The sequence below is a fragment of the Jaculus jaculus genome, chromosome 5 (assembly GCF_020740685.1).
Source record: "Jaculus jaculus isolate mJacJac1 chromosome 5, mJacJac1.mat.Y.cur, whole genome shotgun sequence".
Classification (NCBI taxonomy): domain Eukaryota; kingdom Metazoa; phylum Chordata; class Mammalia; order Rodentia; family Dipodidae; genus Jaculus; species Jaculus jaculus.
Genome location: NC_059106.1, coordinates 153,685,696 through 153,711,919, shown reverse-complemented (window position 1 = coordinate 153,711,919; position 26,224 = coordinate 153,685,696). Strand labels below are relative to the sequence as shown.

At 40.0% G+C, this 26,224-nt stretch overlaps 1 protein-coding gene across 9 annotated transcripts in view; it reads left to right on the top strand.

The window, feature by feature from the left end:
• Window positions 1–26,224, top strand: part of Grik1 (glutamate ionotropic receptor kainate type subunit 1) — a 425,302-nt gene that overhangs the window by 282,674 nt on the left and 116,404 nt on the right. For 8 of the 9 annotated variants that reach the window (XM_045150717.1, XM_004654403.2, XM_004654400.2 and 5 more), the window contains exons 4-5: window positions 5,697–5,878; window positions 25,078–25,131. In XM_045150717.1, the coding sequence (XP_045006652.1) occupies window positions 5,697–5,878; window positions 25,078–25,131 (236 nt within the window). The remainder of the gene's footprint in view (window positions 1–5,696; window positions 5,879–25,077; window positions 25,132–26,224) is intronic. The other variant, XM_045150716.1, reaches the window with a different exon arrangement.

Sequence of the window (26,224 nt, the reverse complement as noted above, 5' to 3'; positions counted from 1 at the left end):
TGAAGTGCAATTTTGCCTGTTTTCAGTTCACGTGAAGAAGACATTAACATTTAAAATGTGCGATCTGATCTTCAAGTCCTAATGGCTTATGACATTCCTCGTTGCAGCATCAAACACACTCATACAGTTTAATGAACAGGGGATCGGATTAAGACACACGGAAAACTGGGAACTTTCCTTTTGAAATGAAATGCATTAAATACAACTAAAGCTGCCTAGGAAAGGATTGAATTACAATGTAAAGGATAGATGTGTCTCAAGCTGAGAGGTGTTCCACAGAAGCCCCTAAATGGGACTCCCGCATCAAGCAGAGATTTGACCTGTAAGGTCCCTTCCAATTCCTGGAGTCCATGACTCATTTCCAGGTCTGATCCAGACAATTAACCTTACTGTGCCTCACGCTCCTGTCTGTGAAATAGCTCTGGCACCTGTCCACGTCTAAAGTATATTCTAGGTTTATTGAGCTATTTATAAGATATGTACCATACTTTATAAAGAGGGGCAATGTAAATAACAAGGTTTATTATTATTTAAGAAGGCATGGGACATTTTTAACCATCCACTCGAAATAGCAGACACTTTTTTTCTTTTTGCCTATATGCTTCACCTCTAGTCCAAGCCACTCAATATGCAAATTAGCATTTTTTTTTTCTGTGTCATATCTGACTGTACAGAGAAAACAGACAACCAAAGTAAGTATTTCGAATTGGCCATGTAGACATTTTTATTTATTTTTTTTAGTTATCTCCATGTGCAGAGCCTGGCTCACACTCATGTGAAATCAACAGACTTTTCTGTCAAGTGCTTTCAAATCATGTGCATTTCCAGTTGCATTTCTGTGAGTGGGTGTGGGAGACGGAGGCTCTTATGATATTACTTGATGTCTGTAAGCTTTGTCTTTGCTTAGAAAGGTTTGAACTTCGAGAAAAGTTGCAAGAGGTATATAATAAACTACCATATATGTCTTCGTCTACTTTCAGCTGTTATTGCTTGGCACTGGGTTTAGTCCTCTGTCACTCTTTCAACATAAAGACAGCTACCAAATGGGCATGGTGGTGCATTCCTACAAGCCTCACTGGCAAAGCTAAGGCAGGAGGATTGCAAGTTACAGGACTGTCTTGGCTACATAGCGAATTGGAGGCCAACCTGGGCTACTTAGCAAGCCTGTTAAAAAAAAAAAAAAGTAAATTTTGGGAGTTTTTACTCTGGGGAAAAATACTTGCCTAGCATGTACAAGGCCTTGGATTCAATCCCCTGCACAAAGAGAATGATAATAACAATAATAGTATTAGAACCGCTAAACCATTTGAAAGTAAATTGTAGATGTCATGACCTTTTATTCCCTAAATATGTAAGTGTGCATTTCCTAACAATGAATGCCTTCCTTATTATAACCATACTAGAAAGATCAAATGCAAGGGAATTCTGTGTTCCCTAGTTGCCCCAGGGCCTTATTGTGAAATATCTTCAATCTCTTTGGTCCAGAGCAAGTCAGCCTTCCTTTGTCATTCATGACATTGACAGTTTTGAAGAGTCAAGAATGGCTTTTGATTCAATGTCACTCTCTTGGATCTGTCTGGTTTTCTCCTGATCTGCATTTTCATTTTGAAAGTCCCTCCACTTCAGTGGGCTAGAAAACCATCACATTACCAGGATTGCACGCACCATTACCATTCGTTGCAACTGGGGTCCTGGCAGGATTGGGTTATTTGGCCAGGGCAGGCATCCAAATAAGGGTATCGGCAAAGCTAGGACCTAAGTCAATTTCCTTTCCCTAAAGTCATTACTTGTTTAGCAAATAATTTTTAAACTATTCATTGCAATGAAATGTTAAATGATTGATGGATTGCTGCAACATGCAAATATAAGGGAATGCTTTCTGTAAATTTTCTCTTCAGTGAACTCAAAAAACCTTTTGGATTGTAAATTCTACCTTTGCTAATGAAGGCAGAAAGGCTCCTCTGAAGCAAACAATTACTTAGAGAAGAAGAAGGGAAAATCCCTGTTGCTCACTGTTCCTCTTATACCTTGGGTCTGTAGTGTTTAAATCCCCTGATAGCCTTCTCCCACCCCACCCCTTCCTGAAGGACAATTCAACTATAGACTGGCAAAATGAGAAAATAGCAGCATAGTGATAGGGCTTTCATAAAGAGACATTTATCCCAATTAGAAATTGATCTTTTGTATTGAGTTACTCTCCTCCCACTATTAGTACCCAAATATCATTTCTTTCTATGAAACCACTGTGGAACTGATTGATCCCTATTAGGCCATTAGAAGACTTGAGACCATGCCTTTTCCTGTGTAGAGGAATCTATTTATTATTAGCAGGTACGGGAAGAATAGGGACAAGGAACTGGGAGACTTGGCAGGTGCCATGACAAGAGACAGGGGCTGTGGGGCCGACTTTAGTCAGAAGGTGAAGGAAGAGGAAGGGCGAAAAAGAGAAAGAAAAAGAAACAGTGGGAAGGGAGGAAAGGGTGCACGTATTAGGAGGAAAACAGATGGGAGACAGAGAGAGATCACACAGAGAGATACAGAAATCAGGTAGCATGCATCTTACCTCAGGAAAGAAGGCAGAAAAAGGGAGGGAGAGAGAATGGCATCAGAAGGCTTTCCAGGCTCATGCCCTTTGGAAGTGGCCACCTGATGAGTGGAGAGAGAAACCTTGGTCATGTAGCTCTTCTAGGCCCCTTGGTGGGGGAGAAAGGTGAGGTGGGTGGAGCTCTGAGACTCTGACAATTGCCCCATGGTACATGCTGTATGTTGGCCCAAAGTTTCCTCCTCTGTTTACTTATGATGCTATTTAACTGCATTATTACTCAGCTAATGAGTCATTCATTCAATTAGTTTATCTGAAATACAAAAGTCAGTTAGGGCCACTGATTTTGTGGAAAAGATTCGACTTCAGTAACAAAAGACAACAAAAGATTTAAACTCTGCACCTATCAATTATTACCTAGGTCACCTAGAGGAAGTTATTCCAGCCCATGGAAAATTTAGCTCTTAATCTATAAAATCAAGTGGTAACTGATTCTTCACCCACCTCCAGAGACTTTCTGATATGAAAACCTCCTGTGTGCTCCAAGGCCCTTGAAGTATAAAGTGTTTGTCTTGGACAGTTCATTGTGGAGCTGAGGATCTAATGAGCACCCAGGAAACATTTTCCCCTGAAAAATGAATGAATGACGTGAGACAATGCATGTCAACTGTGAATGCCATAGACTGTGCACAAACATCAAGATAGGAAGATGTGGGCTGGAGAGATGGTTTAGCTGTTAAGCGCTTGCCTGGGAAGCCTAAGGATCCTGATTCGAGGCTGATCTCCCAGGACCCACATTAGCCAGATGCACAAGGGGGCACATGCATCTGGAGTTCATTTGCAGTGGCTGCAGACCCTGGCACACCCATTCTCTGTCTCTCACTCTCTTTCTTCCTCTCTCTCTCTCTCTCTCTGTCATTCTCAAATAAATAATAAACAAATAATTTTTTAAAATATTTCTCCTGGGGCTAGAGAGATAGCTTAGCAGTTAAGTGCTTGCCTGTGAAGCCTAAGGACCCCAGTTCGAGGCTCAATTCCCCAGGACCCATGTTAACCAGATGCACAGGGGGGCGCACGTGTCTGGAGTTCTTTTGCAGTGGCTGGAAGCCCTGGCATGCCCATTCTCTCTCTCTCTCTCTCTCCCTCTTTTTCTCTCTGTCTGTTGCTCTCAAATAAGTAAAAATAAACAAAAAAATTAAAAACAAAACCAAGAAAAAAAATTGTGATTATAACAGATGGAGGCTAAGGGAAAGAAGAGAGGAAAATTGCTCCTTAATTCTATTTTTTCCCAAATCATCAAACAATTCTAACCTTATCTTCCCTCAGCACCAATAACCTATATTTATAAGAGGGAGAATAGTGAAGTGGAAAAAATGAAGATTACACTCACAAATAATTTTGGTCTATGGCTCCTGCTAGCTATCTTTGTAGCCCTAAGTAAGTTACTTAATTGTTCTGAGCCTTTGTTCTGTATCTGAAATAATAAAGTAATAATATTTGCTTCATAGACCTATCATGATATTTTACCAATAACACAAATATTTAAGCCTGTGGGCTCAGTCCCCAACCTCACCTTTATTTACCATACTCACTAGTGGATCCAAATGAGGGACTCTGGAAGTAAGAAAACAAGTTTCTTATTTTTGTTTCTTGACTAATTTGAAAATGAGTAAGAGACCAGAAAAGCTAGTGTTCTAATAATTTCAATTTCATGGGGGGGAAACAAAAACAACTAGAAAGTGTACACTAACTCCTGTATGGCCCTGCAACAATATCCCCCACCTCTATTCCCCCAGCCATGTGACGGTAAAAAGTGGTGCCAGCATACATTGACTGCACTCAAGCACTAAACCTACCTGTGGTGTTAGAGAAACCTTTCCAATGTAAGCTGAAATCAATGTAACTTCAGAGGGGAGAAAACAACGAAGTAAATACAACCACGAAAGTAATGCATTCATCACACCAGAAGGTGGCTGGAACCCATGCAGCACTTTTCACAACGCCTAACACAATTTCCATCTGAGTGCTCATAAAGTTTAATATTCCCTGCTGATTACTTGTACTTAACAAATGCTGAATGCACTGAACTGCATTTTTTTTTTACAAAGTCAATTTCCCAATATGATAGGAGTCCTTGAGAGAACGACAACATTATGCTGTGTAGAGAACAGCAGTTGTTAGTATTAGCAGAATAAGATGGAGGCTGTGTATGGGTGTTCACCTCAACTGGTAATGAAGTCCTGTGAGAGATGGGTGGAGCTCACTTGATCCAGACATGTGGTAAAGTAAACATTCTGTCAATTTTGCCAGCTACATACTTTTACCACAATTGCAGGTTTTAAATATTTTTTTCTGATTTTATTAATCATATTCTTTTAAAATTCTATGCTATATTTTAATCAAGTAATCAACTTTAAGACATATTAGCAAGGAATATAATGTGTTGTTTATAAATTTGGGTTGTGTAGCAGTTACTTTCAGAAGTCACTGTCAGAAGAGCTAGACAACAGAACTTCAAGACTTGTAACTCATGGCCTGCTGTTGTCAGCAAGGCTCCATCCCTTAAATATTCCACATCCTTCCAAGAACAGCGTCACCATCTGAGGATTAAGTATTCAAATGCATGAGTCTATCTATAGGGATCATTATACATTTGAACTACTACAGGCCAGTACTGAAAGATTACATAAAGCAGCCTAACTAGCTTGGAAACAGTATGTTGTATGTAAGTCTGATGATAATCTTACAAAAGCTAACAACCCCAAGTAATGCATAATATTTTTAAGATAATAGGTGCTTGACTCTTCACTAAGTACTTTAGAAATTTTGAGCAAATATTCTTTAGAAGTTTTATAGTCACAAACTTGATATGCTAAAGCTTTGTAGCACTGGCTAAAAAAAGTGGAGAGGACAACTGCATTCTAAATAACTTCAAAAAACACTTGGGAAAACTGTACTTCTAAGCCACATAAATCCACCAAAGGGAAATTTCAGTGCAATCTAGCAGAGGGACAACTGGCAAATGGGAAGTCAATAGTGTAACCTTTAGGTAGGTGGCCACTTGATACATTTGGGGAATGATGTGCATTTGACTGTAAATGGCAATAAACAGCACAAATCAGTCTCTGGTGCATGATTGGATGTCATTTTCCAGGTCTAATTCGTCTGCAAGAGCTCATCAAAGCTCCCTCTAGATATAACATTAAAATCAAAATCCGCCAGCTGCCCTCCGGGAATAAAGATGCCAAGCCCCTGCTGAAGGAGATGAAGAAGGCCAAGGAGTTCTACGTGATATTTGACTGCTCTCACGAAACAGCTGCTGAAATCCTTAAGCAGGTAAGAGAGCTGGGGAGGAGGAAGAAGAGTGGGAGAAATGTAGTCCTCTTTCTCAAACACGCCATGTGGTTTTCGCATAGTACAATATGAGAATACCATAGGAATACTGGATGGGCCAAAGATCACAATTTTGCAGGCTCCTCTAAAGATCCAGGGGTGGTGAGTTCAGCCTCAACTGTGATATACCATGTTCTCTACACGCTGGGCAGTAAGGGGACCCTATGCGCAGACAAGGAAAGGAGAGAGTGGCATTTCATACTGATGTAAATATCTATGCTTTCTACTCCTCTACAAAGACTGAACCAGCTTTCATATACCCAACACACTGATTTACCCTAAATTCCTTCCTTGTAGCAAGGTCTATTCTGTCTAGCCTGTAGATTCCAAGCACAACCAGAGGGGACAGGGACAGTCATAGAAACTATGCTTCTCATGTCTAGTCTGCTATGGATGGTGAGCTGCTGGTCTCTCATCTTCACAACTATGAAATCCTGTACAGATGAAGGATAATAGTAATATTCAAAGCAATGACAGTAAAGAATTGAGTAGTGTTGCTGAACAATCATTTCCACACTCAAGAATGAAAATCCAGAATTAGAAAAAAAAAAAAAAAAGATAAAGCTCAGACTCCAGGTTCTCACTGCTGAGTGAGTCTTTTCCTTCGGGGTTTGTGGCAATCTGGACACATTTTTGTTTGTCATATTTGAGACTAAGGCACTAATAAGGGTAAGTAGTGGATTGTGGTCAATGATGTTGCAAAAGATTCCATATTTTACATCCTGAAAGGCTGGAAAGGCTAGCAAAAACTTAAAATAGAAGCAGTAATAAAAGGCTAGTGGATTCAATTTGGAGGAAAGTCAGGGGGAAAAAAAAGCATGCGCCCCCTGGATATCTCTATATTTAAGTGGTTATCGTCACATGAGCCAATGTTCTCATCTGAAGTAATGCAAGCTGTGTGGTGCGTCTTGGCTTGAAATATCTGAGGTTGCTGATAGGCAGTGTTTCAGAAGTAGACCAGCTCCTCCCCATGAGTGAGTACTGGGGAGTCCTAAGTCACCAGGAGCATTCCTCTGTTCAGTGGCTCTCCAGTGTTCTGTTTCCATAATCCCCAGTGTTCTGCTGCCTTTCTGGCAGAGCGTCTCGCAGTGGACACAGGGTTAGGAATTACAGTTTTAAATGCACTGCAGGTACAATCAAGCCAACCAGGGCTGGGATGATGGCTCAGTGAACAAAAAGCTTGCCTGCAAGCATGAGAGCCTGAGTTCAATTCCCAGAACCCACATAAAAATGCCAGTGGTGGTGGTGTGGGACGGTAACCCCAGCGCTGAAGAGGTAGAGACAGGATGACCCTTAGGTTATCCTGCTACCAGCTTGTCTAGATTACTTGGTGAGCTTCAGGCCAGTGAGAGACCCTGTCTCAAAAAGTGGTGAATAGCATACCTGAGGCTGACACCTAGGTTGTCTTCTGGCATGCACATGTGTGTACATACATGTACACACATGTACACACATGTACACACACTCACACTCAAATAAGAAAGTCGATGACTGTATCACTCATGTGGTGTTTGCAATAGACCATTCTCCTTTGAAACTGCCATAGTTTGGCTACAGTCTGAGCATGTCTGTCAAAGTTCCATGTGCTGGAAGCTTGGTCCTATGTAGCAGAGTGGAGCTAGTGGATCTCATGTGAAGTGGTTAGGGAACTGAGGTGGTGCCCTCAGAAAGGATTAATGTAGATCTCATGGAATACAGCTCCTACATGAGGAAGGCCTTATGAACAGAGCTTGTCTGGCCCCAGAATGGTACTTCCTTTCTGTCTCATCATGTGATAAGTTTTATACATGCTGCCAAACGTGAAACCACCTTCCCTAAGGCCTTCACCCAGGCCAAGCAGTAAACTTTCAGCCTCTACAACTATGAGCTGAATAAACTTTTCTATGAAAGTAGCTGGCCTTGGGATTCTGTTAGAGCAACAGAAAACACACTGACATAGTCATAGAATGCATTTAAGATTACAGTTGAAACAGCCAATTTCACAATGTATCTAATCCTGTCAGACACACAAGAAGCACAAAGACTTCTCCAGAGTCATATCTGCATTACTTTCCATGGCAGGAGAAGCTGACTGTGTATCTAGGCAGAAGGATTTCTCTTACTTACTTCTACACAAGACCTGCATTAATAAATCTTCACATATTATAATTAGCTGTCAGTGAGGAAGGAAGCAAGCATATTCCAAAGATGTCAATAACTAGAGGATTTACGAGTAAATAAAATCGGCAGCCCTTTATCCTGAGGCTTCATTTAAGAATTTTAATACAGGTCATTAAAATGTGTAATGGAGTGTGGATTGGAACGGAGAAGACACCCACATTTTATTTGGGACTCTTAAAATACAGAGAAGCATCCCCTTCCAGGAAGCGGTGACAAAATGGACGAGAGAATTTATAACGATCTGCTAATAAGACTGCTACTTGCCATTTGACTCATCTATACTTGTGTATATCTCTCCAGAAAGATATACCTGAAATAACCAGAAGAAGCAGGCAATGGACCTGGGAAAGGGCTTCTAGACTTTTCCCTTCTATTTTGATAAGTGTAAACATAATAGACCTTTCATAGAAGCAGCCTATTTCCAGTAGGCTAGGGATTCAATCATTCAACATCAACTAAAACAGAAATCAAACCTTTAAGAGAAGCACATCCAAAAACTGTCTGGTGGGGACAGGAGGAAAAGGGGTTAGTTCAGTTTTGTGTGAGTCACTGGTCCACTTCCTCTTTTGTCTTATGTATTATCTTGAGTTTCTTTTCCCTCATCATTTTAGTGGTAATATTGTCAGTAAAGCTTGCAAAGAATAAGAGCCTGTTCATCTGGTTCTGTACTAATGATGCACAAGTAGTTTGGAGGGAAGGGCCCTCAGCCAAAGGTCCCATCAAGAAACCACTACTGAACTCTGCAGGAAATTCATTTGACCCTTTTGAAATCACTGCAGAGGACCCAAGTTGGCTTAATGGGGTTTTCCTTTGACCTCCAGAAAACTTTGTACTTAAAAAAATTAATATTGAATAAGTCAGGACTTCTATTCCAGTCAAAATGAGATCCAGCATTCTGCATGTGAATCCCTGTAACTGGAATCATTAGCTAAGGACAACAACCTTAAAAAATAAAAGAAAAAGATACCCAGCCTACAACTGTTCTCTAAAGAGTTCCGAGGGGATACCATGTAGATTCTAATTACCATTCATCATATCATTCTGGTGGATGAAGACTCAAGAGACTGGATTCTGATCACCCATCATTGTTCCTACCTGAGGAGAAGAAGGAAGGAAGGACACTCACCTCTTTTACTGCGGGCCTCGCCAGATGCTGATGACGGTGCCTGGTGTTACATGCCACCATCATGTACAGTCTTAACCAAGTGCCTGGAGCATGCTTGGGTGCTCACTTCTGAGATTAAGCTGAACTTCCAAGAGTTTAAATGGCCCATGCATATGACTCCTCAGTCTCTCTGGAGCCAGGCTGCCAAGTGGTCTCCTGGCAACCTGCTGTCAGAGATGGTGCATTGGCATAGCCAGGAAGGGCCCTTCATTGGAATGGATACTCATTCAGAATTAGGCCTCCGGAAATGTCTAGGAAAAAGAAATCTACTTACTGGCACTCCCTTTTAGATGAGGTTGATATGAAGAGCTGTCCCTTTTTGTGTGAAAATCACTGCAGGGAACATTCTTTCTCCCAGGTCAACTTGGCTTTCCCCTCATGCACTTTTCCCATCACTGCCTTGTGCTTCCCTGCCCCTTCGTCACATTTCTCCACTTTTTAATGATTCTCAAGAAGAAGAAGAATAAAAAAAGGAGATGTAAATGCACTTTAAGGAAGGTATTTGACATTTATCTGAAAGTTAAAAAATGGCGAAGTCTATAGTTATTCTTGGGCATGCTAATCACTTGGCAGAGTAATTATTTCTATTCATATTGAACAAGTACTATATGATGAGACTCTGAAAAGTTATTTCCCAAAAATTAGTTCAAAATCCAAATGTCAAGACTTGATTAGGCTAGAGAGGAGGAGGAGCACAGCTTTCCCACGAACAAGCTGTTGTCACGCATCTATGTGGCTAAAGAGTTCCACAACAGCGAGCAAGTCGCATGGTCTCCAGCCCTCCATCTTAGCCACACTCGACCCCACAGTTGCTTTCTGACTTTTGAGTGTACGTTGGCTGCTCTTCTTCCCACCCACGGTATGGAAACCCAGCTCCTCTCCACCCCAATGTTCCGCGAGTCCCGCTGACCTCTGTTGACCTTTCACAGCCCATCACACGCGCACGAGCGTGCACAGAGTGATGCCGCGGAGGAAGCGGCTGAGCTTCCAGATGAAGAGGAGGTCAGGAAGGCTTTACATACAGAGATTGCACTTGAGCCTAGCTCTATGCTGGGGCTCAAGCAGCCATCTCATTTAACTGACTCAAGAACTTTCATAGTTGGCATTATTCTTTTTTGTCCAATGACAGTCGAAGCTCAGAGGTCATAATAATTTCATCTGTTGTGTGCTGATCATGCTCTTAATCCATAAAGCCAAGACCTGCAAGATCTGAGTCTGTCCTTCTGCCTCATCTTCTTACAAAGCCACAGCCTCTGGTGTTCAACCTGCAGGAGGGGTATTTAGCCTTCCCACAAGCCTTTGCACTTGCAGTTGCAAAATCTGGAACATTGATTCTGCCCCAGATGCCTTTCGCATTCTCTGTATCCTTACACTTCACTCAGTTTGTACTGCTGCAAAGAAAATCTGTAAAAACTAGCACATTAACTCTTAAGTCATCTGTATTCTCATTAGGTGGTAAGCCTCAAGAGGATATAGCCTTGTCCTCAAGTCCTGGAGCCTACTATATTATGTGACACCTCAAAGTGAGCGCTACATTCACCTCTGCTGCATGAAGACATGTGTTAGACTGTATTAGAGGCTCTCAATAACTAATCTCTAGTCGTCCTCCTTGTACCCAAACTAGAACGCTGTTTTCCCTCTGGCAAGCGGCTCACTTGGAGAGTGCTTACCTGGTAGGCATAAGACCCTGGGTTTGATCCCTGGTACCAGCACCGGAAAATAAAGTGTATGTAGGGTACCAAGACTCCTGTACTTCTGACTCTGCCAAACACGTTTGGCAAGTCATTCCTCAGTGTCTTAGTTTCCTGAGAAGAAAGGCGTCATTCAATTCTGAAACTCAATATTACTGAACTCATGTGAGCCCATGACTCCTTGGAAATCAGTCTGGCTCTCTGGAGAACTTCAGAGTTGCTTTTAAATCCTCCTGCCGGGCTGAACAAATAAGTCCCTCTCCCAGGACAGTAGCCTGTACAGTCATGGAGAACAAGAGGGACTCTGGGGGCTCCATCTAGCCAGTAAGCCGCACTGGCACTGAACCAACTCACCAAGTAGAAAGCTGCCACTGTCTGAGCTCTAACACCCTGTTTCCAATTCAGAGAACCACTCTGTTGTTTATGTGAACAAATGTTTCAGAGGAGAGACTTTCCCTCACCATGCTTGTGGCAACGAGTAGAGAATCAATCTAGAACTGAGCCTTTAGTCGTCATAAAACACAATATGATGGCGCACGCCTATAATACCAGCACTCAGGAGGAAGAGGTATGAGGATCACCATGAGTTCTAGGCCACCCTGAGACTACATAGTAAATTCCAGGTCAGCCTGGACTACATGGACATCCTACCTCAATATATATATATATATATTTCAATTTTTCCTACCAGCATATACATGCTCTGGTATTTTTTCTTTCTTTTTGTTCTCTTTCAGTTAGTATACAAACAAGGCCAGCGTGAAAATGTATGTCTCCTCTGCTAGGAAGTTCCACAACAATGCTGATCAGTCAAATAATTCTGTGCATTGATTCTATTCTTATATGTGTTTTGCCCACTGGCTGTGAGGAGGGTGAATGGAGGTGATTAGATAAGTTTTGTTCCATTTCCACAGGACAGAAGTGACCACCAGTCTTTGGATCTTGCAACAGAAGACGTCATGTTGTGCATAGCCATGCTATGCTAAGAAGGTGCACCTCTGCCTGCTAAGTGATACTGTTAAGCCCATCTTTTTCTAATCATAAACACACAGAGTAAACCAGAATCATCAGAGGCTACATTTGCTGAATAACTTTTGTATGCAAAGCATAGTGATGAATAGCTTTAATGCATCCTTCATTTAGTCACAATAAAAAATCCCCCCAAAGAAATAGAATTCTCTAAAAAAGAAACTGACACCTGAGAGAGATTGTGCAAGTTGTCTAATATCACACAGCTAGTAAGTGGCAAGATAGGGTTCAAAACTCATCTAAGTATTTAAATGGAAAATTTCCTGTTCTACTACTGTTCCATACAAAATGCCGTGGTTCTTATAATTGTGAAATATCGAACATATTTTAGTTAAGACAGAACCTGCATGCAGCTGATTCATTTTATTCTCAGATATCCAGCTCTATCTTTATATAAGGCCTAAAGTGATGTTATTTCAGTAGTCCCAGGGGCAAGAAGACTATGTGGTAGATACACCAGAAAAACTCATTCTTTAGTTCTAAACTTTTTCCTGAGCATTGACTAAAGGTAATAGAGATACAACAGAGAAAACAATACTAGCAAACCTCAAGTCTTTGCCTTCTGAGTGAAAAAGGAGACATTAAAATGAATTTAAAATAGTATATCCATCCTATCTGAATTCATGAAGTCACTGGTAAGGGGCTTTAGGTGGAATCCCAAGGGTAATGTGTTGGGAGATTTATTTGCAAATTCTGTTCCTCCTATAATTTAAGAATAAAATAGCTCCCACTTATTTGGTACTTAGTCTTTTCAGGAATATGCTCTTTATTTGAAATGATATATCTACATCTGGTTAAAATATCCTACATTACATGTGAAAAAAATAATGGGTTTAGACTTCAGCCCAGGGTCTGAAGCCCTCATTGCCCAAGTCACTCAGATCCTTTATGCATTCTGTGCTGAGTAAACCTGTTGACTCCATTTCAACTCTTTCCTCTCTTCTTTGTAAAGGAGTATTGGACTGAGACCTGGTTAGGAACTTCTTCAGCTCTGAGCTTTCATGCATATTCCTCTTACTAATGTCTAGACATGAAGCATTTTCATGTTGCCATGTACTTAGTAGGCTGTCTAAGAAATAAGGAATTAATTAAGCCACACATTCTCTTTTAAGTTCCTCAAGTCCTCAGATAGTCTTTGAGCCAGCTAATTGATAAGTTCATTACTTTGGATGAATCCTGACAATGTAGTAATGATGTATCTCAATTTACACTAACTGGCTGATAATTTGTAGTATATTATACAATTATTTTGGCAGTACATTCTCATCCTAATTATGTTTCTCTCAGGCTGATATTAAAGTCTATTTACAGTCCCCAAGCATATCGTTTGGCTTAGTTATAAGGAGCAGTTCATAGAAGTGAATGTTCTATTGAAATAAATACAAGAATTAATTGACCTTTATGGACAGCCAACAGTTTATTAAAAATGGTGCAATTTACCCACATTCATAGTTTACAGGATTTGAAGACACTAAAAAGCTTCCAAAGAGTACACATAGAAAGAACTGAAATGTGTTTCAACTTGAATGGGGAAGCAATCAAAACTGTTTGTGTGTGTATGTGTGTATGTGTGTATGTGTGTGTGTGTGTGCTTTAGAAATTCTCCAACACTTCATTCAAATCCAATCAAAATAGGCTTGAATAGAAAATAAGAAAATTTTATCCTGGTAAATGGGAGAACAGATATTTTAGAAAGACCTATGAAAAAAAAAATCAGTTGTGCCTATTGGGTCCCATCTTAAGCCTGCACTGGGAACGGTGAACTTCAGTTTTATTTGAAAGTGTGGAGATGTTCCCCTGAATGCTTTTATGTGGAAAAGAGCACATAGAGTCTCTCAAAGTTTCAAAAGAACCCTAAAAACAAAATAAGATTTAAAAAAAAAATCACTGCAGCTGGGCATGGTGGTGCACACCTTTAATCCCAGCAGTTGGGAGACAGAGGCAGGAGGATTGCCATGAGTTTGAGGCCACCTCGAGGCTACATCATAGGGAATTCCAGGTCAGCCTGGGCTAGAGTGAGACCCTACCTCACCGTCCCACCAAAAAAATCACTTTGCGATGTTAACCACGTTTCTTTGCCCTACATAAATGCAAAGTTTGACGAAAAGGATCCTTCCTCCTAACGTTCCCTGTGACTGTTAGCAAATCCTGTTCTGTCATGTTACCAGCTGAGATATAAATTTCACCTTTCTTCGGCTAACACTTTTGGGTTTCTATGTACCCAGTATTATGCTGCTAGAAAAGAGGAATGCAATGTCCCTGGCACAGTGGATGAGACTATCTTGTAGGAGAGGACCAGGGGATGTGTTCTTTGAATGTTTGTTGTTTTTCCTCTTGTGTACCTTTAGAGGTAAATAGAACATTCCTCATCATGTCGAGAAGCATTAAATGTGATAGCATATGTAAGGTACTAAGGCAGCGTTGATGCATACGACATCTCACATGGTATGCATAGCCTTCATCGCTGTCATCAGTGGCAAGGGTGACTCAGCTGCCTGATCTAAACTCTGAGTAAGCAAATTGCCTCTCACGTTATGTCACAGCTGTGAGTGAAGACTTCCCCTCAGTCTCATGAACCACTTCTTCAGATCTGATGAAGGTCGAAACAGGTCTTCATATCTGATGAAAATCATCCTGGGTGATGTGAAATCCCATGCCAGATTTAATGCCTTGTATCTTCCTCTTCACCACCCCCAAACCGTTTGTCTTCCTCCAACTCCTCTCTTGGTGACTAAAGATGCCCAGCTACAGAAGACAGGCACCTAAAGGTCAAATTGGCTTCACATACCTTTCCTATTTATTAGTTGGCAAATGTTGGAGCAGCACCCTCTGTACATGTCTCAAATTTAATCTCCCTTCTCCCGATTCTCTTATCATCTCCCTTCTGTACTACAAATGATCTTTCTAGCCTAAGTCCCTTTCTTCTCCTTTTCCCTATCCAGCCTCCCTGTGGTCTCAAAAGACTGTTCATTTTAAGTAAAATATCAGACTTTTTTCCTCCTGGCATTTAAAATTCCTGAGTATTGTCCTCCACAAGAAACACTGCCTTAAATGAAAGGCATTGTTTCATGTCCTACACACAGGCCTCCACACCTTGACATACCAGTGACAACATCCACTATTCTGAAATATCTGTAGGGCATTAATAATTTTAACCAAAATCTGATACAAATTATACAGGCTACTTATTTCTTTTGCTATAGGATAGAACCCAGGACTGTATGCCTACCTGCTGAGCAAGTATTATACCACTGAGCTAAATCATCAGCTCCTAAGTATCCTTTCTTAATGAAAAATGTTCCATTACAGAGATTAATATTACCAAAGGTATTCAAAAATCACACCCAAGAATGCTAGAACTAATTAATTCTAACATATAAAGAGCTGTTTTAACAGAAATTAATGTTGATCTGAATTTGTACCAAAGGAAAACCTTCAATGGGATACCTCCTGGTACCTGGATCTCATCCAAAAGTCCAAAGGAGAATCTTCTATATCAAAGGCCAGTGGTGAGGCCTGGAGGAGCCCTTAAAGGCAGATGTGCAATTTATGAAGCTCTTTGCTCTTGATGGATACAGCCTTTAAGGTTAAACTCCAACCCCTGTAGTTCTTACTAAGAATTCATATGGTTATATTTGGGTTTCCAGGGTACATAAGGACTTTGTGCAAATTACTGATTTTTCTTCTACCTAGGACTCCTATGATCCTGTGATGAATGCACACAATACTAAGAGCCCAGAATTGCAACTGCACCAGGATTTAAACACTATAACTATGTTTTATTCCTTGTATCTATTTATTGAGATATCTTCCCTCGAAATACATGGAAAATAGTCTAGTTTACTGTAGTGGACATGTTGTAGCACTCAGCAAATAGAAGCTGTGACTCTAATTACTGAATCATAGAAATATGAGCTTGCTTGATATAAACAGTGGTTCTCAGCCTGAGTAACTGTAAATATGGCCTAGTTAGTATTGGTAAGTGCAACACCTATAATACATTCTAGGCCAGACATATCAGAATGTTTAGATATTGGACTTAACTGCTGGCATTTTCATAGTTTTTTGTTGATTCTGATATGCAGACAGATATTAGTAAACATCATTATTTTGTAAGATTTGATAGGTTTTTAAATATTTATTTATTTATTTGTGAGCAGAGAGAAAAGGTGAATCATAGCCTCCAGCCACTGCAAATAACTCCAGATACATGCACTACTGTATGCATCTAGCTTTACATGGGAACTGGGGAATCAAACTTGGTTCGTTAGGCTTTGTAGGCAAGAGTCTCCACCCTTGATAGGTTTTTATAAAAGTTGCAAAGTAAGTCACATAGCAGCGAAAGCTTGAGTTCAAGACTTGAAAGTACTTTTGGCCTAGAAAGATGGTTCAGCAGTTAAATGCACTTAATTTCAAGGCCTGATGGCTCAGGTTCAATTTGCCAGTACCCAAATAATCCAGATGCCCAAAGTTGTACATGTATCTGGAGTTTGTTTGCAGTCACAAGAGGTCCTGACATGTCCATTCTCCCTCCCACTCTCTACTTGCAAATAAATAAAATATTTTTTGAAAAAAGTCCTTTCCTGGGCTATGGACATTTATGACATAACTAAATGACTGTGCTCATCATCTCCTTTGAAGGTTATCTTCAGAAAAATTTGAAGTATAGTCTTTATTATACCATTATGGGGAGAAAAAGGTTATCACAAAAGATCACACTATATCTTCCATGTTCAGTATTAACTTTCCAACTTCTAGACTTTGTTCAAGACTTTCCTGCACCATATTCTTACACATCATTTTCTGAAGTTTTATAAGTATGATTCTCATGTTTATTTTTGTGGTTCATGAAAATTTCCAGAAGCTTCCATATTTCTCATTTGGCAGACCACCTGTTTCATTCTGCCACAGAGAATCTTATTTCCTTCTCTGTGATCAACCACCTGCACCCCTTAGACAGCACAACCTCATGTGCTGTGCACTTGGAAGATGCAACCAGGCTCTTCTGCTAGGATCAACTTCTGAAGCTAACATAAGCCTCACTGGCTTTTCCTCCAGTCATTCATTCATACAGATTGCCATCAGCTTCCCCACTCCTCTGAACATAGTTCTGGAGAGAGAAGCTTATAGAAAGACACTCCCATATATTAGAGTGACTCTATTTGCCAATATTTTGTGGAATATCATTTACTTTTCTTTAATTTAACTTGGAAGCAGAGGGAAATGAAGCTGATTTGTGAATGGAAGAGGTCTACTTATTTCTGTGTGATTCCATGAATTTAGCATGCGCATATGATGCAGAGTACAGAGAAACAGACAAGCACCAATCTCAAATGGGAAAGTTGTTTTTCTTCCTGGTGCTTGCATCTGGTATTAAGAGACCAAAAGCTAAAGTTCATTCACTATAAACATGGAAAGATGTGAAAATAAGGTATATCTGGTTTTGGGGGGAGCTAAGGGAAAAGGCTGGAGAGATAGCTTAGCAGTTAAGACACTTATCAGTGAAGAGTAATGACTCAGATTCGATTCACCAGTACTTGAATAAGGCCAGATGCACAAAGTGGCACATGCATCTGGAGTTTGCTTGCAGCAGCTAGAGGTCCTGGCTTTCTTTCTCTCCATATATACATATATTTATATATACATATACATACACACACACATATAAGTATGTATATGTATATGTGTATATATATATACATACACACACACACACACACACACACACATATATATATCCCCCTCTCTCTTTCTCTGATTGCATATAAAGAAATAAAAAAAATTGAAGTTCTTTTTTTTAAAAAATATTTTTTGTTTATTTTTATTTATTTGAGAATGACAAACAGACAGAGAAAGAGGCAGGGAGAGAGAGAGACAGAATGGGTGCGCCAGGGCCTCCAGCCACTGCTAACGAACTCCAGACGCATGTGCCCCCTTGTGCATCTGGCTAACGTGGGGCCTGAGGAATCGAGCCTTGAACCCGGGTCCTTAGGCTTCATAGGCAAGCGCTTAACCGCTAAGCCATCTCTCCAGGCCTGAAGTTCTTTTTTTAAAAATATTTCTCTATTTTCAAGCAGAGAGAAAAGAGACAGACAAAGAGAATGTGTGTGCCAGGGCTTCCAGCCACTGTAAATGTTCTCCAGATGTACACACCACTGCCTCTGACATTACATGGGTTTGGGGAATTGAACTGGGGTTGTTAGGCTTGGCAGACAACTGCCTTAACCACTAAGAAATCTCTCCAGCCCTAGAAGTTTCCTCTTTACAGTCTGGAGATTGGAGGTCTCTTCCCTGCTGAAAGCTGTGAGAGGAGATTCTAGTTCTTTCCAGCATCTATGGCCATCTTCACTTATTGCTTTGCAGCCCCACATCATATTATCTTTCTTTCTGCACCACTCTTCACATCACTCTATGCCTCTGACCCGCCTCCTTCCATCCTGTAAGATTACACTATGCTCATCAAGATAATTCAGGGAAGTCATCCATCTCAAAACTCTTCGTCTCACTGCTTCTACAAGTTCTCTTTTGCCCAATAAAGAAACATAAGGAAAGGTGAACGGCCTCTGGAATCAGGGCACAAACATCTTCAAGAAACCATTAATCAGTCTATTTCAGAAGGAAATGGGAATTGTGGACCTCTAGGTTCTCTGGATTCCAGTATTATTTTCTATACAATCCAGCCTTCTTTGGGGACACAAGTTCAGTCAATGTGACAACCATGTTTGACAGTGGTAAAGAATTACACAAAAGTTGACCTATGATTAGTTTTTTCTACAGCTGCTGAATAGTAAGAATAGAAGGCCAAAGAACCCTCCTGTTTGAAGGGTAGTGTAGATGCACCTGGGAGTGTCACAGCTGGTAAATGGAGAAGGGGTTTCCTTAGATCTTAAATTTGCTGCTATATGATTTGATTCAACTGGTTTCCTGAAGATTCTTTGTTTTTAGGGTTTGTGTGTGTGTGTGTGTGTGTTCTGTGTGTGTGTAGAGAGAAAGAGAAAGAGGTGTGTGCACCAGAACAAACTGCAGACACAGGCACCATTTAGTACATTTGGCTTCACATGGGCAGTGGGGAAAAACACTCAGGCTCTCGGACTTTGCAAGCAAGCACCATTAACCTTTAAGCCATCTCTCCAGAACCCCTGAGGATAATTTATTTATGTTTGGGCATAAACTATTATTTTACCCACATTGCCTATTACACATTGTGGAAGTTATTAACTTAAAATTATTGACTAGAAACCATGCTTTATGGTTGAGATATTAGCCTTAGATTGGGCAATATACTTCAGGTTAGTCAATATAAACTTCCAGGAAAACTATCTTTCAACAGAAATAAGTAACACAAATCCATATAAATACTATAAGGACTGCCTAGGAGAACACTGAGCTCCACTTTAAGTTTCTTTTTGTTGTTATAATAACAGCATAATGTCCATACTTCATGATATGTAGATTTCCCTTAATGATGAGAATTTGTGGGAAATAATTTTTTCTTGTCTTTCTAGCATGAATGGCTTTATGAGAATTGATGAGAATGAAACTCAGTCCAGGCTTCTTATGATAAGAGATGTTGTTGGAATACTTTGATCCAAAGGCTTTTCTACTTTTTCACAGGAGAACTCTATAGGCACTGTAATATATGGCCTGAGTACTGCTGTTCAGGCTATACTTAATAGCCATTCATCAAAATCCAAGAGCTTATCTTTGTCATGAAACCATACCTAGACCAAGGAGGCACAAAGCTTCTATAAACAAGGTTCATGAGGGCTGCAGAAACCTCAGAAGGCATCTGGAACATCGTGATTATTACCATTGTTTATGAGCAGTGTCTGTGTCCCAGTGTGTGTTGGGATCAGGGGAATAATTAGAAATGTCCTTTCCAGGGCCAAGTGGCATTGAGTTTTAATTCAGCCATCTTCAGATCCATCTTAACTACAAATAAATGAAGGCCAGATTTGTGTTCCAGCCACTGAAACAAAATACTAGCCATGTGCCACCTTCCAGCTCACTAGTATAACACCAAGAAAGCCTTAAAAGAAGCACATACCACCATTCTCTTTTTGAAAGGATTATGTTACCCAATTAGAATGCAGTATAAGCATGGGGATTTTGCCTCTTCTGGTATTGGACTCTTGACTTCTTATAACTAATTCTCAAGTAATGTAGAGTATGACCTACACGAAGAGTGATGGCTGAAGTTGGAGAGAGAATGCTTGGTGAGGAACATTTTCTGGTACAAAAATCCAAACCAGCTACACTATACTAGAGGAATTCACCTTTTTTTTTTCTTTATGAAAAAATAAAAGCTATACAACTTGTCCCAACCATGGTTATTTATTTATGTGGAGGATCTGTGTTGTACAAAGACCTGGAGCAGCCTATAACAATATATTTGAAAGAGAGTGGTAAATATTCTTCAAAGGAGTAGAGGGTTGCAACATAGGAGAAAATAAGATAAAGTTAGATAAGGAAAAAAGAAATGGATGACATCAGTGCATTCAGAATATATACTCTGTCTTCCTAGCTAGTCGCTAATGGAAAGCCCGTAATTATGATCTCAACCTTCCTAGCAATCAAAGCAAATGTACTAACAAGATCATTAACATGACTCTTGGTATTTATTAAACAGAGAAAATGTATTTATTCAGAAAAACAGCTTCTCCTGACACTGATCCCATGCTATTCATGTGCCAAAGCTAGAGTTGGCAAATGGATACATGGAAGTCAGTAGCTCCCATCTTGTTGGCTAGAACCAGCCCATGGCCTCCATGAGCACAAGGGCCAGGAAATACAACCCCACCATATGCTAATTGAGATGGAAAGTCATCACAGTATCAAGGGCATCAAACTAGGGATCCTCATTGTAGTCAGCTCCACCTTGCTGGAACAAACAGCCAACCACACATAGTTTATGGAGGAAGAGATTTTTTTTTTCAAACTTCCAGATCCAAGGGAAGGTCCATCAATGGCAGAAGAAGCTGCTGACTTCCATACATCACAGCACAGAGAACAACTGCAACAGCCAACGCCAGCAAGCAGCAAGCAGGAAGGCCAGACTTCAAACTGCTCTTTCCACATCTTTGGGCTGGAATCTGATCTATCTCTAGTGACACACTTAGGGCTGGACTCCAGCATCCACACCCAGTGACATGCCCCTCTAGCAGGAATCTTCCTGCAAGGGCTGAAGATGCAAACTCAATTTGAATGAAACCTGAGAATCTATGGGACCCTACATTCAAACTCCCACACTCCTCTTCCTCCTCTGTAGACCTTATAGTCCACACTGGCCTCAAACTTGAAATCCTTTTGCTTTTGTTTCCTCAGTGTTGGGATTTCAGGTCTGGCTGAGGTTGTTACTTCTATCACAAGTCATTTAATAATAAGTATTTATTTATGCAACAATAATTCTACTAGAAATTAAGCACAGTTAGATAAACATAATAGAGAACACAATTAGAGGGAATTTATATACTATCAACATGAACAGTAGTGATGCCCACATTTATTGCACAGCAGTGTTTGTGACATAAGGTTTGGTACCGCTAAGAATGATTTAAATAGAACCAGACTTAGTTCCTAGCAATGCAAACCTGGTAACATATGCACACTGTCTCAGTGAGCCCCACTTGGGCAATTCAGTAGACAGATCCAGCATCAGAATTCAGAGAAGGCAGTCCTAGGGAAAAAGCCAGTTTTGCAAAGACCTATTAGAACACCATCCATGTCATGATTATACTTTCCTTATTTTTAAAACTGACATTTATCCTGACGTGACATTTTCTTAATCCCTTAATGACTTTTAGTTGAAATACCAACACACAGAGAGAAAGTCATAATGTGAATACAATACTTTCATTTGTAAAGCATTCTGCTGTTAGAAGACAAGTTTCTCTATTCCAACCAGCCTATAGGCTTCTGTGACAACTGTTTTCAAAGCACCATTTGAGGGCTACTGGCTTTGCCATTTTTATCTTGAAGTCTTTCTTTCAGCTGGTTCTGTATGATCAGTGACTCTTCACTTGTTTCTTAATTCCTAGGATATCAGGAGAAGAACTAGGAGGTACTGATTTAGCAGCTGGCTAGGAAAGAGACAGACATTCTTCCGGCACAGAAAATACAAAGCAGACCTAGAAGACCCAAGGGTTCCTTCTGCAATAAAAGCAGGCCTCTGGCTGCTCACAAGCTGCCCTCCCACATCTCATTTTTAACACTGAATAACATGCATATCAAATGAACGTTTGCCTCCAGGAATTATAAAAACAATAATAAAAATAATGACTTAAATAATTGCTTTTTAAAAAGGTTTCTGTGATCTCAATGGGGGGATCAAAGACTTCCATTACAAAGTCCAAAAGAAAAAAAAAATCCCTGAATGAAAGCTGTAAAGTCAGGTGCTTTTATATTTCATTTTCAATTCCAACCACACTATTTTAAACTTCAGTGTCCGGCTCTATAACTTAACATAAAATTTATTCAGTTCCCTTTCAAGGTGTAGTCTTGGCTACAGTTACACTATCTAATGACCAAAGTGAAAAATTGGATTCCTGACTGACCCTGGCAGGCTAGCTCTTTATGCCTGGATGATATAAGAGACCAGCTAGCAAGACCTTACATGCATGGTTCTAAATGTTATTGATGGCCCTGAAACAAGTTTCCCTTTTAAAAGTCCTTTTGTGTATCTGATCTCATTCCCACCACAGGAATGACTTAGATGTCATTGACTTGTGATTCATACAGAAAGTTGTTCACCATTTGTCTTACCTTCAGGCATTAAAACATCACTAAGTATCCTCTGTTTCCCATGCTAGCAGAGATGGGAAAGTGTCTGATTATTGGTCATTCTATGTTATATGCTATCTCTGAATACCTTTAGCATCCCTCGTTCTCCTTAACACAAAAATCATCCCAGCTTGCAGATTTAGGTAATTTCCAGGACTCCATTAACTAGTGTGGCCTTTTCCTAGAATATTTCAATGCATCTCTTCAACTGAGGTACCAAGTATTTTTATACTTTAACATCAGTGTACTTGCAGGCGTTCACAAATTACAAAAGATAGCTCTGTTGTACAGCCTAAGAATCTCTGATTTGAAAACTTCCAGAGGGTTTCCTATTTATATACAGCACTGACCAGAATTGTAGGGGAAGCTGCTTAAAAATTGCATGTGTGAGTGAGTATTCTGTATTCATTTCAATATAAGAACAAATAAATAGTGCCCAGTTAGTCTTCTTGGAGCCTTGTAACAAGGGAAATGATATTCCTATTTAGCAGATGTGGAAAAGCATCTAAAGCTTTTTATTTATACTGTGTTGACATCATTCCAGGAGTGCAAAAGTAGGACCACAGCTTAAGAAACTTCCAACATAGAACTCCCTAGCCACCGCCGCCTCTTCTCTCCCTCCAGAAGTAAAAGTAGTATACACACTCACAGAATTTCTGGAACTATCAAAATCCAAAGTAGGTAACTAAGAATAAGAATTGCAAAGCTTATTGTCTGTAATGTGTGGAATCTATATCTATCATCTATCTATCTATCTATCATCTACCTATCTATCTATCTATCTATCTATCTATCTATCTATCTATCCATCTATCTATCTATTATCTATCTATCTATCATCTATCAATCCATGACATGGGGAGTCAGGAATGGGAATAAAGGACAAAGAGGAAAATGGTGAGACAAATATACACGTACAATCATATATATGAGAATGTTATAGTGATGCCCCCATTATTTTGTACAGCAACTAAAACATTAATGGAAAAGAAGTACGCACTGAAACTTGTCTGACTAATGGTTAGTGGAGACACAGGTGTGAGCTCATGCTACTAAGAAGCATGAAACATTTCTTCTTCTTTACAGAACATTATCTCATCTTATCTTTAAATTAAAATACAAACCTTTATTTAAAAAGATACGTAATCCTGCCCCGCTACTTCCCTTTCTTCCTTCTCTCTCAACCCCCTCCACCGAACCACCACTCCCTTTCTACTCTATCTTCTACCTTGATACCTTTTTTATTTTTTTTTTATTAATTAGTTTTGTACTCAGTGAATACAGTCAGCTTGGTACCACTATTAGGCTCATCTGAGACCTACCCCCTCCCCTTGGCCCATCCTTGTTGAAAAAGTAAGGGTTATTTTGATACCTTTTAATACCTCCACCCTCCATCACAGCCTGTTGATGGGGCTGAAATTACACAAACTTTTTACAAGTAACCATAGCTGCTATGAGGTCATGAATACAACCACAACTCTGCGTCTGAAAGACAGTGTTCTAGAGCTCTCCTCCCTATCCTTGGCCGCTTACATTCTTTCTACCACCTCTTCCAATATAGTCCCTTTGCCATTGGAGGGTGAGATAAAGATATCACATTTACTGAACACTCAGCTCTCACTTCTTCTTTGGTGAGTTTTGAGTCTCCATAGGAGTCACGGCCATCAAAGAAGAGAAACTTCTCTAACCAAAAGTGAGAGTATAACTAACATGGATTTTTTTTGTAGTAGATGTTTAATGAAGGATTAAAAGACCATCTGTCTATAAACTAATTCCTCTATTCTCCAACTCATTTTTCATTACATGAGAAAGGGATGGTAAGAAGGTTTTCAATGATACTTGTATTCAGTTACAGATCCTCATTTATACATATCTACATACTAGCATTGCTGTGTCTGCATTTGCTAAGTTCTACTTTGAGGGAACCATCGTGTTAAGTGACTAGACTCACTAATACTAAGTGACATCTATAAACATGGTACTAAATGTTCAGAAACCAGACGATGGGAAAAACAAAGTCCTGTGCCATAGTGACAACTTGAAATGTAAAATATGTTGAGCAGACTATTTTTAAATTAAATCACGAGACCAGTGACCTCAATATAAGCCCAAACAGTGTCAAGGGGTAAGATGGGGTGGAAGTCAATGGCCTTGCTTCACACCAGCCACTAATTGGCTTCAGGTTTCTGATGTACTGGCTCTGTGGATTTCTAAAGTACTTTTCAGGTCTATGCTTTTCTTTTTTTTCTTTCAGCCACTAACTAATGATCTGCTTCTTATTGTAATTCTTCTTGTGTCCTCTTGTCTCTTTCACACAGATTTTGTTCATGGGCATGATGACTGAGTACTATCACTATTTCTTCACCACCCTGGTAAGTGCATCTGGTAAAAACGTATCCCAAGAACTAGGAAACATCTCCATATATTATTTCAAAGCAGCCTTCCAGCATGTTGTCATGGAGATTTGCCTTACTTTCCTAGGAACCCTTTTCCTGCAGAACTGCTGAACCGCTGGTTTCTTTCTTTCCTTTTCAATGAGCTGCAATGCATGGGCACCGGGAAAGGGAAAAGACTCCATTAAACAGAAGCTATTCATAAGGAAGTGACATCTATAGCTTTCTCTATCTATTAGAAAGTGTGGGTGCTGATGTGTGACTTGGCATTCTATAGTCTGATATAGCTCTTCTTGTGAGTGTGCAGGATATTGTGGGATTAAGCCAGAGTTGCTGGGGGGCACTTAAGTACTTAGAAAGTTTTCTACAAGTGGATTTTGGAGACACTGTGTACACTGAGTGTTGTAGATCTTTTGGGAAAAGTAATGACTCTGAGCTTTAGAAATCCAAAAGAAACTCTTGAGGGTTTAAATTTTGAGAGATTATGAGAAAAAGAAAGGATGATTTAGGATGTTTAATACATAAAATTTATGTGGGTTGGAGAGATAGCTTAGCCACTAAGACACTTGACTGTGAATCCTAAGGACCCAGGTTCCCCAGGACCCAGATGCACAATGTGGCACATGCATCTGGAGATAGTCTGCAGAGGCTAGAGGTCCTTGTGTGCCCATATTTTCACATTCTTTCTTTCTCTCTCTCTCTCTTTCTTTAAAACAAATAAATATAATATTTTTTTAAATTATGTGATGGCTCTCAATCAATGTCAAATTCCACCCATGCCCTTCATCATACCATCTTCCTAGCATCAAAGCACCTTATTTTCTTAAGATAGAATCAGCCTCTTGTATTAATCTTTGAGTAGTGGTAAAGGGGAACAGGACAGTACATAGACTATTTTAGCAAATAAAGTTGACAAGGAAGTTTTGAAGGGCAAAGAGTCAAAGAATGTAGAGCAAAGATCAAGGAGCTGTCTCACTCTCATACTGTGTACAAAGGTTAAGTTCCCTCCCAGTTCAAGTGTGTTCAAGAGCAGGAAGGTGTGCAGAGGACATCATATGATGAGCATTTTGGG